Source organism: Leucoraja erinacea, chromosome 15 (genome assembly GCF_028641065.1).
Source record: "Leucoraja erinacea ecotype New England chromosome 15, Leri_hhj_1, whole genome shotgun sequence".
Classification (NCBI taxonomy): Eukaryota; Metazoa; Chordata; class Chondrichthyes; order Rajiformes; family Rajidae; genus Leucoraja; species Leucoraja erinaceus.
This window is the reverse complement of record NC_073391.1, coordinates 11,760,997-11,778,593: the sequence shown is the minus strand read 5'-3', so window position 1 is coordinate 11,778,593 and position 17,597 is coordinate 11,760,997. Positions and strand designations below refer to the sequence as shown.

General features: G+C 40.4%; 1 protein-coding gene across 2 annotated transcripts in view; it reads left to right on the top strand.

The window, feature by feature from the left end:
• The window catches only part of mgmt (O-6-methylguanine-DNA methyltransferase), a 434,918-nt gene extending 420,209 nt beyond the window's left edge, over positions 1-14,709 (top strand). Inside the window, exon 6 of one of the 2 annotated variants that reach the window (XM_055646685.1) lies at positions 13,811-14,709. In XM_055646685.1, coding sequence (XP_055502660.1) covers positions 13,811-13,936 — 126 coding nt within the window. In that variant the 3' untranslated portion in view covers positions 13,937-14,709. The remainder of the gene's footprint in view (positions 1-13,810) is intronic. The other variant, XM_055646687.1, reaches the window with a different exon arrangement.
• Positions 14,710-17,597: the final 2,888 nt, after the last annotated feature.

Sequence of the window (17,597 nt, the reverse complement as noted above, 5' to 3'; positions counted from 1 at the left end):
AGATTCCATTTTGTCTCCACTCATCATGTCCAGCCTTGGTTACTGCCACCCTTCTCCCCCCCATCTGACCTATCTATTAATCAATGTTCAACCTTCAATCAATTAATCAACCTTCGACTCGATGTAGTGGCAGATTATTATATCGTTCAAGAGATTGCTCCCTCTAGCCACTTTGGAGACAACATGGGGTTAGGTGAATGTCGTATTACGCATGTGAGCTCTCCATGAGACTTTCAGAGCTTCTTGAAAGATAAATCTTCATAACACAGTCTTTTGATTAATGGTTTCTTTATTGTTGAAGGAAAAACAGTAAGATATTCATCCAACCTTCTCTGACTCGTATACTTTAATCTTCGTCAAACTCCAGCATATCACTTTAAAACGTTAGAAAACTCCTCATCTCAGCAAAACTCCACATGGTCGAAGGATATTCCTTCTTACCATGTTGAGCTCTGAAATTAAACAAAAAAAGTTACAGCTTCTGTGCAAGAATCACAGCAGCAAACACGCCCCCCGACTACGTGATAAATCCCACCCACATCATTACGGGCAGACTAAATTTAAATCAAATGCCATAATTTACAACACACAAAATAAAGCCAAATGGCCACGACACCCTCCACACGTTACTTGCCTGCTCTTTCCCCAGCACTACTTATCTTTCTCTACCATGTATTTCCCCTCTACTCCATCAGTCTGAGGGTGGGTTCACTTCCCACCCACAGATGCTGCCTGACCCACTGAGATCCCCCAGCAGTTCATTTTCCTGACTCAAGATTCCACCACCTGCAATCTCTTGTGTCCCCTCTCTTTCCCTTATCTGGATGGAACATTGTCAGGAATATTAAGCTTTGTTTGACCAACATCGGTGTGAATACAGCCCAAGAGGCAATTTCTGCGTACATTTTATTAGCCTTGCTATTTACACCTCAGATACTAATACTATGAACACATTCTGTGCCACTCTATCTTGATTTTATAAAATCTGGTCCCTGAAACTATTGGGAAATTTCTAATTTTATGGCTATCTATACTTTTCTAATTACATTTTTGTTCTTTTCAAATACTTTGTGCCCCCTAACCTCCCAAGTTAGTATTTACCCTTGACAAGAGTAATCGTTAACCTCTCAGCATGAACACTTGTCTGAGCTTTGTTGGGTGGGGTGTAGCCCATCCATATTACATTATCCCGCCCCCTTTCCCAAGAACCCGCCCCAATGCCCTAGTACAAATTTAATCAACGCAGCTTTTGTCTGAAGAAGGGTTCTCAACCTGAAATGTCACCTATTCCTTCTCTCCAGAGATGCTGCCTGTCCCGCTGGGTTACTCCAGATTTTTGTGTCTATCTTTTGTCTACACTAGTGCTCTTCTCAATCAATATCTTTGATCATTCTTTCTATGCTTTCTCCTGAATGATCTTAGTAGTTTTTCCAATAGAAATCACAACTTCTGGCTGATCCCTTTTACCTGACAGAATGTTCTAGACCAGTGGTTCCCAACGTGGGGCATACGCCCCACAGGGGGGCAATTTGATTTTTAAGGGGGGCAATTGAGCGCGCGACTGAGGAGGTCTGGGTCCAAATTTTCGATTTTTATTTTTTTGGATTTTCCATCAGGTAAACATATGTAGTTTATGTTTCAGATGTTATTTTGAGTAAATAATTTTTTTTGGGTAAAAAAGGTCTTTATTGTGTAGTTATTACATAATCACCGCGCCATCGCTCTTCATGCACGTCGCACGAAGCGCGCGAGGCCATGTTCTTTTGAAGCTTGTTTAAACCAAGGTATTGCCGCTTTAAGCTTCTTCAGCTGAAACGGAGTTTACTTTTTAAATTATAAGAATTATATATCACCACATGGGGGGGGGGGGCATCAGGATTTTAGAGGTGATTAGGTGGGGCATGGCCAAAAAAAAGGTTGGGAACCACTGTTCTAGACCATTCAGTGACACCCGTTACCCTTAGACAAGTGAGGCAACCATCTGTATGAGAATCCCTTTTATTATTACAGAAATATTGGCAGCACGGTGGTGCTGTATGTATGGAGTTTGTACCTTCTCCCCATGACTTACATGGGCTTTCTCCGAGAGCTCCAGTGTCCTCCAATACTCCAGAGACGTACAGGTTTGTAGGTTGATTGGCTTGGTAAGAATTTTAATTTGTTTCCAGTGTTGTCGGATTGTGTTCATGTACATGGTAATCGCTGGTTGGCCTCAGTGGGCCAAAGGGCCTGTTTCTGCACTGTATCTCTAAAACTAAACTGAATTTCCCTCAATACTGAATCTGTCTTGCATTTCTGCACTTCCTTTTGCAGAAATGCTACGAAATCCAATCACTAGCAGTATCAAGATTTCATGGCATGGGATGAGAATTCAATAGATCCCTGTCAGCAGAACCTCTGTGCAAGTCATGGTTGAGGATAGTCTCAGATCATGGTCGAGTGAATGCTGGGATGACTTGGGCTCTCTGAATGTATGTGAAGGTGTTCAACATGTGATAGTTGCTGGCTCTGGTGCAATTAGAAGAGCTGCTGGGGGTGATAGAATGAAAGCACTGGATGTGATCAAACAAAACACTGAATGTGGTGGAAGGGTTCCTCTGGATGCATCTGTGCTCTAGGTATGATTATGATGGTGGGCAGTGCATATAAACAATGTGAAGGTCGGCGCAATTTTGGGGCCCCTGGATGCGATTACATTGAAACTCCTTGTCTAATTAAGTTGTCTCCAGTGTGAATTTCTTTGCTCTATCTGGGACGTATGACAATAAAACACTTTTGACTTGACTCTTGAAGGGCTGCCAATTGAGATAGGTTCTGCACGTCACTGTGGGGCATTGAATGTGATTAGAGTGTGCATTGTATTCAAAACTTTGCCAAGGTTACATTGCAAACTTCCTCGCAGCACTCTGATGTGTAAGGGCATTTTCCCACTATACATAGAAACATAGAAAATAGGTGCAGGAGAAGGCCATTCGGCCCTTCGAGCGAGCACTGCCATTCATTGTGATTATGGCTGATCGTCCCCAATCAATAACCCGTGTCTGCCTGCTCCCCATATCCCTTGATTCCACTAGTCCCTCTATCTAACTCTCTCTTAAATCCATCCAGTGATTTGGCCTCCACTGCCCTCTGTGGCAGGGTATTCCACAAATTCACAACTCTCTGGGTGAAAAAAATTGTTCTCACCTCAGTCTTAAATGGCCTCCATTTATTCTAAGACCGTGGCCCTTGGTTCTGGACTTGTCCAACATTGGGAACATGTTTCCGGCATCTAGAAATTTGGTCATTTGGTTGCCGAGTTTGGGCAGACACTGGTTTTTCTCAACTCAGTCCATCAATTAAATTACTAGAATGAGTCTCCATGATTCACAGGCATGATTTATATACATATATATATATATATATATATTGAAATAACATTTCACCTGGCTAGAGCCTGTGCTGGATCACAATAACTTAACAATAAAACAGGAAGGCAGTGGGAACAGAGAGGAAATGCCTTTCCTCCATCTTCTCTCCATGAATCTTTTATTCCCCAATTCGCAATCTCCCTGCCTCCTTTCCATGAGATTAGAAACATAGCAACATACAAACATTGAAAATAGGTGCAGGAGTAGGTCATTTGGCCCTTCGAGCCAGCACCACCATTCAATATGATCATGGCTGATCATCCAAAATCAGTGTCCCCATTCCTGCGTTCTCTCCATATCCCTTGATTCCATGAGACCTAAGAGCTATATCTAACTCTCTCTTGAAATCATCCTGTGAATTGGCCTCCACTGTCTTCTGTGGCAGAAAATTCCACAGATTCACAACTCTCTGGGTAAAAACGTTTTTCCTCATTCCATTCCTAAATGGCATACCCCTTATTGTTAAATGGTGACCCCTGGTTCTGGACTGCCCCAACATTGGAAACATTGTTCATGCATCTAGCCTGTCCAATCCCATAAGAATCTTATATGTTTCTGTAAGATATCCTCTCATCCTTCTAAATTCCAGTGAATATAGGCCCAGTTGACCTATTCTTTAATCATTTGTCAGTCCCGTCATCCCGGGAATTAACCTGATGAACCTACATTGCACTCCCTCAATAGCAAGAATGTCCTTTGTCAAATTAGCAGACCAAAACTGCAAATTAGCAGACCAAAACTGTAGTCTCACCAAGGCCCTGTACAACTGCAGTAGGACCTGCTCCTGCACTCAAACCCTCTAACTATGAAGGCCAACATGTAATTTGCTTTCTTCACTGCCTGCCGTACCTGCATAGAGTTGGGTTGAGGTAAAAATCTGGGCCATGATTACTGAAGATAGACACAAAGAGCTGGAGTAACTCAACGGGTCCGACAGTATCTCTGGGGAGAAGGAGTAGCTGACATTTCGTGTCGAGACCCTTCTTCAGACTGAAACATCACCTATTTCTTTTCTCCAGAGATGCTGCCTGTCCGCTGAAATACTCCAGCTTTTTGTGTCTATCTTCGGTTAAAACCAGCATCTGCAGTTCCTACACACCATAATCACTGAAGATGTTTGTAAGTGAATATTTCCTAACATAAAAGCAAACCCTTTGATAATACAATGTCATTTGTGCAATTGTTTCACGACAATCAATATACATGTCCAGTGACAAAAAACAGAATTCGAGAAGAACTCTGCAGGACCGCAAGCAGTATCTTTGACACCAAAAGGATAAGTTTACATTTTGCTTCAACCCAGAACATCGACTTAAACCTTTTGCCTCCAAAAATACTGCCTGACCGACTCAGTTCTTCTAACGTTCTGTTTCTTGTTCCAGATTCCGCAATCTACAGTCTTTTTCCTACATATCCCGTGAACTTAGTTACTTGTCCAGTGAACTGAGTTGAACTTAGTTACTGAAAGTGTCTGACTACTATCCTGACCTTGTGTTTATGCGATTCCACCATTAGCTGCCAGAATCAGCCATTACAGAAAGTTGACAATCACAGCTCACTGGACCCTTGATATGGAAGAGCGTTAGTCCATCAGTACATTAAAGAGAGTTTTCACAATTTCCAAACTGATATTTTACTCCTATACATCCGTCTTCCATAATGCTCCCTTAGTAGAAATAAAAATGAAGAGACTTTTTAATAAATCAAAGAGCATGTGCCATCACTGGAAAATGTCTTATTACATTAAATTAGTACATGTCTGTTTGAAACATTTTGATTGCTCATCATGCAAGAGAATAAATGATGTCTGGTCGAATTTTAGATATGCTATCAATTGCAATGTTTCTTTGGCCTATTCTTCTAGCTTTCTTCCCCCCACCCCCCACCCCTGAAGTTAGTCTGAAGAAGCGACCTGACCCAAAATGTCACCCATCCATGCTCTCCAAGGATGCTGCCTGACCCATTAAGTTACTCCAGCAGTTTTTGTCTATCTTTAGACTATCTAGGTTGCAGCGTGGGATTGTGTATCGAAGTTTAGTTAGGGAGCAGTGTGTAAATCTTGTTTGACTATAATGAGCAATATTTCATTTCTAAAGAGATTTTCATCCCTGACAAGATACCAATTGACGAATATTTTGAACTTTTGACTGTAAATCACGAAGAATCTGTCTCAGTGCCAAGTAGAGCTTGCTTGCTGCCTCATTTTATATGGATGTAAGTAAGGTCACTATTGCCTTATTGGGTTGGCTGCCAATATTTTGGTGCTTGATGGATACTGTAGAGCCATGAAATTGATGAATTCCTCTTTGTCATAGAATTCCTCTATATTTTCTACAATATACAGTAGCTATTCTTCAAAAATTGACTGTGAAGATCTTGGACATGTTAGGTGAGTGGGCAGATGCATGGCAGATCCAGTATAATGTGGATAAATGTGAGGTAATCCACTTTGTAGGCAAGAACGGGATGGCAGATTACTATCTGAATGGTGTCAGGTTAGGAAAAGGGGAAGTACAACAAGACCTGTGTGCCAATTACATCAGTCACTGAAAGTAAGCTTACAGGTACAACAGGCAGTGAAGAAAGCTAATGGCATGTTGGCCTTCATAAAGAGAGGAGTTGAGTATTGGAACAAAGAGGTCCTTCTGTAGTTGTACAGGGCCCTGGTGAGACCACACCTGGACTATTGTGTGCAGTTTTGGTCTCCAAATTTGAGGAAAGACATTCTTGCTATTGAGGAAGTGCAGCGTAAGTTCACGAGGTTAATTCCCGGGATGGTGGGACTGTCATATGATGAAAGAATGGAGCAACTGGGCTTGTATTCACTGGAATTTAGAAGGATGAGAGGATATCTTATAGAAACATATAAAATGAATAGGGGATTGGACACGTTAGATGCAGGAAACATGTTCCCGATGTTTGAGGAGTCCAGAACCAGGGGCCACCTTTTAGAAAAAGGGGTAGGCCATTTAGAACTAAGATGAGGAAAAACTTTTTCACACAGAGAGTTGTGAATTTGTGGAATTCTCTGCCACAGAAGGCAGTGGAGGCCAATTCACTGAATGCATTCAAAAGAGAGTTAGATAGAGCTCTTAGGGCTAGTGGAATCAAGGGGTATGGGGAGAAGGCAGGAACAGAGTATTGATTGTGGATGATCAGCCATGATCACATTGAATGGCAGTGCTGGCATGGGGCCAAATGGCCTACTCCTGCATCTATTGTCTATATATCTATGAGAATGCCTGAGGTCAGAATACACTCTTTTTTTTTAACTCTTTTTCGAATAGAATTTTAACTTTAAAAAATATATATGCAGAACAATGTCATGTTTAAGATCTATCCTACGTTGGGATATGCATCTTTACTAAAACATTACATTTTTAGATGTGAAACGGGAAATAAAAATATCAATATCAATGGGACATAGTTTAGAAGTTCAAGTGCATTGTATCATTAGAGGTGTGCAGGAAGGAATGGCAGATACTGGTTTACACTGAAGATAGACACAAAATGCTGGAGTACTTCAGTGGGACAGCCAGCATCTCTGGAGCAAAGCAATGGATGATGTTTCGGGTCAAAATCCTTCTACAGACTTTAGAGGTGATTGGATATTCACATCAGTAATAAACATCAATTTGAATATTTGTACCCAGGTTAGATCCAAGCCAGGTTAGGACAGACCAGTGCGGGAATGCATAACTCTAGTTGAGAGTATTTATTTATGCCACATATATACAGAAAATATACAGGCATGTAGCTATCTAGTTGCAAGTGGATTGCAACACAATAATCAAATCATTGTCTTAGTGTAAATATAAATAAGTAAAATAATGTTGAACCACTGAACTTTGGCATTAAATTATGATGCTTCCTCTTCTGCTAACAATTGTATTGACTTCTCAACTTCTGCCTTTGGGTGGTAATACAAAATGGCATTGAATTCCACAGAATATCACAAGGTGAAAGAATTGCAGTTACCAGAAATCTGAAATGAATACCCAGTAGATTTGACAGCATCTGAGAGATTTGTTTCTGCACGGTTTTCCTAACGCTTGTGATTTGACATTATTTTGCTATCAACCTTCATTAGGACATCTTAAAAAGTGAAGAAAAAAAATACTTGCATGAAATATCATCATTGGCCTATGGGGCAACCTCTTGAATGTTTTCACAGATGTTGAGTATAAAGAGCTCGAAGGGGGGACGGAGAAGGTGGGGGGGGGGGGGGGGGGGGGGGGGGGGGGGGTTACATGGAAAATGCCTATTGATAAAATCCCTAATGGATAATATATAAATAATTGCAAGAGGTTTGAGATACATGTAGAAGATGGTGTGAATGTGGGGGAAGTGGTGAGAGTGTAGGAAATGAATCAGGTGATAGAGTAGATCTGGTTGTGCAGAGAAAAGGAAAGGGAACCCCTTGGAGCTATAGTGCAGGGGAGAGAGAGGCTCATTTCAGTGCTTTTTTTTTTTCTAATTCTGCACTTTATTGATGTATATTTCCCCAATATAAACATAAGTAGTTTCGTTATTTCTCTGCCGATGTACCATAAGGACTTACTTTCCTTCTCCACTGGTCTTGTACACAGCGTGGTCAATTTTAATGAGGTTCCTTCATCTCAATTCCTCCAGATCCCTTTCCTGTGCTGGATTCACATTTCTGAATGGATTTTACAAGCAGTTAATGAACACCTGTAACACCCAGCAATGTTATGCCAGCTGCAAGTAATTCCAAACCTACTGTATCTCAACTGCTCAAATGAAAAGCCTGATTCACGGACTGTTCTCTGTCTCGGACCATTGATGCAGAGCTGATGAGGAAAGGGGCCTTTTCCAGCCTGGCAGACCCATCAGACCGGGGCCTTGCAAACGTTTGTTCACCCTAACCCTAACCCTCTAGACATCAGAAGGGGTTAGAAAAATGTTCAATTACTCGGACAAGAATCCTGGATAAACCGTCATTGATATGTTAAAGGGGTTAAAGGACTAATGTTCATACTGAAACTATTTATGAAATGCTGATTGTAGTGTAAAAAGTGTAGTACGACAGTTGATACTGAAGTGCGACAAACCAAACAGGTACCCACCCTAAAAGAAAACCTAATTGGGTTACTATTGCGTAGATCCATGTTTCTAAGGAAAGCAACAAGGATGAAATGGAAAAGACGCAATAGTGCAAGTTAAAATGTAACCATCGAGTATCATTCATGCTTCCATTTTGAAATTGTGTGAATAAATTAATAATCCCCCCATGTGATTTGGCAAAATGCAAAATGAATGACATTTTACACATTATGTGTAAGTGCTACCCATCTTTCTTTATCTGCAACATTCGTTAAAACCAAATGGGCTGGAGCTAATTGGTAAATGCTATTAATTTAGCAGATAATTATTATAATTTCTTCATTCATGTTCCATCAAGTGCAGCACTCCTTTGTAATCACAAGTCCCAGATCTGCAGGCAACTCCTTGCAGTGAGATCCCGTGGGCTCCACATGATCAACCAACTTTGGACAATTCCCTTGCCTTTTAATGTGCTTCTTTTTGCACCTGAACCAAGTACAAGGAGTTTACTGTTGCTTATTTATTGTATGGGGCTGTTGAGTTTATTATCATGTGCACAAACATTCTGAGCTACAGGTACAACATAATTCTTGTTTGCAGCAGCAGCTTCCCAAGCACATCGACTCAGCTAAACACACAAAAACATACCTAAATGACATAATAATCTGCAATATAGCAAGAAGGGAAAAAAAATGCAAAAGAAACAAGACATTAGCACAAAACACACAAAATGAGTCCATTTAGGAACAGCTACGTGGGAGAGAGGTAAATAATATCTAATTTACACTTTCTAAAATTTTTTTAATTTTATGCTCTTTTCAATGTTTTAACATTTTTCAATGTTTTTATTGCTCTTGGAATGCATAAGAATATTAGTCTTGGCATCCAGCCACCCTTGACCTAGCCAACTGTTTCAGCTATTTTGCAGGATTTTTCTGGCCTCTCGGCATTTGAGCATTTAAGGCCCAGTGTTACAAGGTGTTTCACTCAAATCAGACCAGCCCTTAGCAGCAAGTCGACAATGCTGGGTATTTTGAAGCCAGAGACATTTTTACCACACAGCACACTGGTGACGATAGACAGTCTATTTCTAGGAGCATGTTTTGGCCCAGTTTTAAGATTCCTGACGGACATGCTGGTGAGCAGTATCAGGCCCAAAAGTAATGTCAAAGTAACACAAATCTATCATTTTGTGGGCAACACACTGGAGCAATATTAATCAAACCCATCGGTGGGAGCCAAGTTATTCACGTCCTACTAGAGATGATCAATTAGAATCAGAATCTGCTTAACCAAGCAGTTGGTAAGGAAATGGCCGTCAGTGGAGTTAACGAAAGCTGTAGAAAAATTCCTTCCATGTCAAAAACTTCAACCTTCCTCTGCTCTTCAAAGGTGTCTATTCCTTCAGCCAGCAGCTGGAGTATTGCAATAGCACATCACAGACGCCCCTCTGATAAACATCCAAGTATAGGCAGAAGCTCAATAGAAATTTAAATTAAGGTAACCTTAGAAACTTTGCCAGATTGATTACCAAACAAGCACGTGGACAGAAATCCCTAATCATTACATGTAAACGTTCAAGCAGAAATAATCTGGTATGTTACCTGTATTTCATATTATCAGCATTGTAACATATTGGTTTCCTTTACCTATTGAAGGCATACAGGTGCCGAGCCATTCCTATGTTGAATATGATTCAACAGCTTTATAGGTACTTCACAATGGCACCTGCGTAGAGGTACCTTGATCTAAAACGGTAACTATTCTGCTGCTGCTTTATCTGCTGCATTTCCTGCACTTTCTGCCTTCATTTCAGAAATATCCAGCCACAGACTGGCGTTATGAAGCTCATGTAAACAAAGGATGAGGATAGGGAATCTGACAACCCAAAACAACTGACTGCAGGACCAGTCTCAGATACTCTGCTGCAGTTCAGGAGTTTAGAAGTAAATCCCTGAGATCATTACAAATTGAATTCATATACCTGTAGGCAATTTTGGCTTTGGCCTACTCCATAGGCAGCCTCTAGATTTCCAGAACATGTTGCTGGATACAAATTAAATGTGTATATCTTTAGAACATAGATTAGCAGTGACATTCTGAAAAAGGGTCGACTCAAAACGTCACCTATTCCTTTTCCCCAGAGATGCTGTCTGACCTGCTGAGTTACTCCAGCTTTTTGTATCGTTCAGCAGTGACCAAAGGTGGCTAATCGCTGACCAGAAGACCTATGCTAACATTAATGGTTTACCATGCAGCCATTCTTGAATAGTGCCTCCATAATTATTCAGGATCTATTGGAAAAGGATCCACGGTTATGTTCCTGTATGATTAAATGTAGTTTAATTTCTCTTAAACTCAAAACACCATTAATTAAGAATAAATAGGCAATTGTAGCAGGATTCTGAATCTATAAATTAGTTTAAATTACTTTGAATCTTACAAGAAACCTAAATTATTGACTGCTAGACTTTGGGATGATTTGTAAAGATATTTGAACAATTCATTTTTGAAGAAATATTCAAATTAATATTTCATGAAGTATTGATATTAACAAGTATTAATAAATTACTACATATATAAGGAACAGACTGTTCTTAATTAATTGTCTATGAAAATGATATTTTTATTGTTCTTTAGCATTTAATATATTCCATTTGAAGTTTCCTACAGTGTGCAATGTAAAAGCTGTGATTCAAATTGTGAGATGGTAAATGATTTTCAAAAGTCTTCCAAAATTATCAGCTGTCCTTTTGTAACTCTTCAACTTTATTCATGCATTAGTTTAATTAAGCTAAAATTGTATAACATTTCTGATTTACCCTTATTCTTGTGATGCTGACATTTCAAAATATCTATAGGCCTGTTCATTTCATAAATAATGATTCCCATAACTAGAACATAACTATGGTGAATTTGGCTGAAGCAGCTTAAACTTGCTGAGACCTGACCGGATTGCCATTGGGCTAAAGGCAGGGGGAGAGAGGTGATGGTGGTAACAAATTATATCTATGCTTTGAGACTCTGTTTTTAAATTTTGTATCAGTGTATTGTTGCCCGTCAGATGCCATCGTCCTCAAACCAGCGGTGTTCCTGACAAAGATGAATGACCTGACCTGCTTCGGATGTCAAAAGAATTGGACTTTGGAGACAATTTTATTTAATGATTAGAGTCGGTATTGTTTTCACGGTGTCTCTTCACTTGCTTTGAAAGGAGTCATGAGACAGTGCTGGCCCAATTCCCATTTTATTGCTTTTTATCTTTGGAGTCTTTAGCTGCTGCCATTGGAGCTGAATCAGATGTCAAAGTGGCTCCCAAGTTCATAGATTCCCTATACACTGATGTCGTTTTTGTTGTTCTCTGCTATTCCGCTGAGATCAACAGGGCATTGGTAGCATTTCTGTACAAGTAAAAGTTTTAGCAACCTATTTGGTGTTAAGATTAGATGAAATGAGGATTACTTTACAGCCTTCTATTTGTCTGCTGATACAATGTGTGTGCTCAATGGATATTTTTAAATCTTTGAGTATACTGGCATTTGATTTGTTTTTGATGCTATTTTTGCAAAATGCTTAAACATCGGCATGACTTAAGTAGAAATTGTTTCTATTCCTTTATAAAATAGGCTGCATTAACTAACTAAAAATCTAGCACAGATAACGTTTCCCATGTTTTCCATTATATATGTTTCTTCGTCATTTTCATTTTGGATTGAGCATATTGTATTTGGATTCCAATGATGTTATTAACAGGGAAGCAATAGTGATGGAGGCAAGGCTTGAATCTTTTGAACATCAGGAGATGATACATCCTATATCCTAGATTCTGATAGATCAAAAGAACAGTGGGATACCCCTTGTTCTTTTGTAGCTTTTTTCTCTTCCTTTATACCAAACCTACTTAACGGAATTTTTTTTCTCTGTTTGCTCGTTGCAAACAAAATCAGAAACTTGTGAATAAAGAATGCATTTATGATTTTTCTATGTAGCAATGGAAAAAAAAATCTTTCCCCTTTCTTACTTATTCATGAAGAAATGACAGGTCTAGTTCATATATTTTCAATATTTTAGAAAATAGCCCTTATTTCATGCAATAATTCAGTTTTTGAAACAGATAATTGGGCATTTATAATGACTTATAGATTGGCTGTGAGTTTGTCTTCCATTTGGGAATCTCTCCTGCCTGGATTTGGGAGGGGGTAAGGAAATTAATTGGGCCACATGGACAGACTATAGCCAGAAGTATGTGTGTATCTGGATGAAAGTTTCCACTGCTCAAAGAAACTTCTGGGTAATTCTGCACTCTCACCAATCAATATGTTGCAATAATGTAAATAAAAGCAACTTTTTGCATGAGGGGAGGACAACTTCTTCACTTCATATTTCACTTGTTTCTATATTTTATTGAGCTGGAATAAACTACAACATACGGCTGGGAATGCCTTATATGATCAAGAATTTAAATTGGTCAATGAGATGCTTAACCGTTCTACGAATCTACTGGAGAAAAAGAAAGAGTAAAATATGCTGAGACTTTCCGAAGCACATCAACTGAAGCATGGTCCCATCAGGAAATTGAGTCGATTTCCCAGTCACACCTTCAACAATTTAAGCTATGACATTGTCCTCAACCACTGACCTAGATTTTGATTTATCTTCTTTAGTTTAGTTTCAAGGCTCCTGACCTTGGCAGCTTCAAGGCAAAACAGTCTTGCGAGGGGAAACTTAAACCCCAAATAATAACCCATTTCAAGCATGAGAAATATTTGTATAATTCTCAGTGATGCAAGATTCATAATTCCACCAATAAGTGTCTGCACGCATCCTAGCTGTTTGTGTTTGTGGATTGGGTAAGGATCTAGCATCTTTAAAGTGTTCTTGTATGTCCCAGTGTAACAAAGAGGGGCTTTTGTTTGCATGGTGATTTCAGTCTGATGTACCTTGCAGTCCTCTACTATCCAATGGGTTTCAATATGGCAGAACGAGCAAGATCTTTGCAGACAGTGGGGCTGATGTTTCAAATCCACAGTCATTCTTCAAAGCAGCATCACTTCATGTGTCTAAAATTCTGCTTTGACTTTTCACAGGCCAAGGCTCCCCTGTCATAGGTCGGGAAATAAGCCCCACTTATGTCATGCAGTATATTTATCTTATTTCACTAAGTAGAAAGGATGTGAATTGTTTGGTTTACGCCAATATATTTTTCAACAAAGAGGTTAGTGGCGTGACATAATAACCCAAGCTTTCTTGCATAACATATTTCTGTGAGAATTGTATTTTTCAGAGGACTAAAAAAAAATGTCTAAAAATCGTTCTGATTTTTTTTTTCCATTCAGACACGTCACTGGAACATAGTTCACGTTCACCCACGCAACAACACTTCAGAGGCCCAGACAACATGGGTACAAATCCCATTACGTACGACTGAGAAGTTGAAATCGTTTTTAAAAATCTGGAAATGAAAATAAGACGTTGGTATTTGCAAAAGTGTTTATGATGTTGTAGATTGTTCCTGGAGGGAAGAAATGTCACAATCTGCCCTCTCCTCATTCTCATCCACTTCACCTCCCAGTACTTTCCCACCGGTCCCTCCTTCTCCTCACCTGCCTGCCTGCCACTCCCCTCTCATCAGCCCAACTCTCCTCACCTGTTGCACTCAGTTGCCTCTGATCACCTATTAACCCGGTATATAGACTCTCCTCACCATTCACACAGTGCCAGATTGTTCTCAGCATTCATGCAAGACTCTCCAGCGATTTCCCGACTGCCTACACGGATTCGAACCTGCCCGCCCCTGACCATTCCGTCCTGTCGTCTTCCCAGATATCACCTCAGCCTTCTGTCCCCGACCACGGCCTTCGTCCCGTACCTCCTGGTTTCTGTCTGCCTCTGTTTGGTGTATCCCTGCAACGGCTCTTTGACTTCCTGCCTGGCTTCGACTCTCCTTTTGCCTGTCCCTCGCTGGTTTGTTTGCATCGTGTGTTGGATCTCCTGGTTACCGGACTTTCCGCTACCCCGACTATGTCTCCTGCCTGCCCCTCTTCAGAACCCTCGCTCAATCCTGAGCCTCTGTGTGAGTACTGTGTACCCATTCCTGTGTTACTACTCTGTGTTACAGTATCGTAATAAAGTTAATTACCAATTATACCTGCCTGATTCTGTGCTGCTATTGGGTCCAAGCTATACCCTACAAGAAATCCTTCCAATCTTTCCTGCTATGAACTACTTGTGACTGCAGTACCCATCATCAGATTAGTAACATTAACTGCTAGCGAAAGATGGCCCAGTAAGTCACTCAGAAAGTTGGACCCTTGAAGATAGAAACAGGTGAATTTATTACGGGGAACAAGGAAATGGCAGACGAGTTGAACAGGTACATGGATCTGTTTTCACTAAGGAGGACACAAACAATCTCCCAGATGTTCTAGTGGCCAGAGGACCTAGGGTGACGGAGGAACTGAAGGAAATTCACATTAGGCAGGAAATGGTATTCGGTAGACTGATGGGACTGAAGGCTGATAAATCCCAGGGTACTTAAGGAAGTAGCTCTAGAAATTGTGGATGCATTGGTGACCATTTTCAATGTTCTATAGATTCAGGATCAATTCCTGTGGATTGGAGGGTAGCTAATGTTATCCCATATTTTAAGAAAGGCGGGAGAGAGAAAACAAGGAATTATAGACCACTTAGCCTGACATCAGTGGTGGGGAAGATGTTGGAATCAATTATAAAAGATGAAATAGTGGCACATTTGGATAGCAGTAACAGGATAGGTCCGAGTCAGCATGGATTTACGAAGGGGAAATCATGCTTGACTAATATTCTGGAATTTTTTTAGGGTGTCACTAGGAAAATGGGCAAGGCTGGGCCAGTGGATGTAGTGTACCTGGACTTTCAGAAAGCATTTGATAAGATCCCACATAGGAGATTAGTGGGCAAAATTAGAGCACATGGTATTGGGGGTAGCGTGCTGACATGGGTAGAAAATGGTTGGCAGACGGGAAACAAAGAGTTGGGATTAACGGGTCCCTTTCAGAATGGCAGGCAGTGACTAGTGGGGTACCGCAAGACTCGGTGCTGGGACCACATCTATTTACAATATACATCAATGATTTAGATGAAGGGATTAAAAGTAACATTAGCAAATTTGCAGATGACACAAAGCTGGGTGGCTGTGTGAACTGTGAGGATGATGCTATGAGAGTGCAGGGCGACTTGGACAGTTTGGGTGAGTGGGCAGATGCATGGCAGATGCAGTTTAATGTGGATACATGTGAGGTTATCCACTTTGGTGGCAAAAACAGGAAGGCAGATTATTATCTGAATAATGCCAAGTTGGGAAAAGGGGAAGTACAACGGGATCTGGGAGTCCGTGTTCATCAGTCACTGAAAGTAAGCATGCAGGTATAGCAGGCAATGAAAGGAAGCTAATGGCATGTTGGCCTTCATAACAAGAGGAGTTAAATATAGGAGCAAAGAGGTCCTACAGTTGTACAGGCCCCTAGTGAGACCACACCTGGAGTATTGTGTGCAGTTTTGGTTTCCAAATTTGAGGAAGGCCATTCTTGCTATTGAGGCAGTGAAGCGTAGATTCACAAGGTTAATTCCTGGTATGGCGGGACTGTCATATGCTGATAGAATGGAGCGGCTGGGCTTGTATACTCTGGAATTTAGGAGGATGAGAGGGCATCTTATTGAAACATTCGATTATTCAGGGATTAGACATGCGAGAGGCAGGTTCCCGATGTTGGTGGTCCAGAACCAGGGGCCACAGTTTAAGAATATGGGGTAGGACATTTAGAATGGGGATGAGGAAAAACTTTTTTACCCAGAGAAATGTGAACCTGTGGAATTCTCTGCCTCAGAAGACAGTGGAGGCCAATTCTCTGGATGCTTTCAAGAGAGAGTTAGGTAGAGCGCTCAAAGATATCGTTGTCGAGAGATATGGTGAGAAGGCAGGAACGAGGTACTGATTGTGGACGAACAGCCAAAATCACATTGAATGGTGGTGCTGGCTCAAAGGGCCAATTGGCCTACTCCTGCACCCATTGTCTATTGTCTACTGTTACGTTACTTTTACCCATCTTTTCATTCACTGCCTCTAGTCCCTCTCCACTGGAATTTGACCATTGCCCATAATATCCAGCAAAGTATTTTCTTGTGCTGAGGGTAAACACATCAGTGCACTGCTTTCTTTGAAATTTGAGAAGACCAACATTTTCATACTATTTACTCTGCCCCACAAAGAAGTCAATGAGATGCAGAGGATATGTAATAAACACAAGTGGGATCTTATTCCTATCCCACATGCAGGCAGACATGAGTGAATTGTGCTCAGTGGTGTGAAAGAGAAGCAAAATATTTCCTACAGGTTGATATGAAATGTTTAATATTGACTATACATTAACATTTAATCCAGTAAAGAATTGGTCGTTTGGTTCCAATATAGTTGGAGGCAGATTGAGTGCTAATTAGCCTAATGCTGGGTGCAGTAGATCTAGAATAGTTAATACTTCTAAAATTAAAGAGAATATTAAATAATGAATATTCAAAGGAAAAATCATGCTTATAATTAGACAGTTGCAGGAAAGACTTCCAGCATATAATTCAGAGAATTTAAGAAATGCTTAAATTCACTCAAAGTAGTGTACGCTGTTCTTTGCAACTACTTTTATTCTAATGGGAGACTCTGTGGAAGTAGACGATAGTTTAATCTTACTACCCTAGGGCAAATGTTCTGCCTTCCTGAAAGATTTTGAAAATCTTTGCATTACTGTTCTCCATCCATGGCGTTTGTTTTTCATTATTGCCGCCTCTGGACAAACTACATTCAACTTTTAGCCCATGGACTCGTTTTTTTTTTCACTGTCCTTTTTCAAATCATTCGTACCCTGGTGGAGTTTGTCAAAATCATTAAATCGTTTTTTTGTGTGAATTTACGAATTGGTTTTCACATTAGATGTTTTAAAATCACTTTGCAAAACTAATTATTCTTGAAGCAGAGCCTGTTCTGCGAACAAGTGTCTCAGCCATCACCAACAAACAATCATGAGGCAAGTCGTCAATCAGTCATCACTCTAATGGTTCATGCATTTGATTTCCCTTTGGATGAAGCTCTTAAGG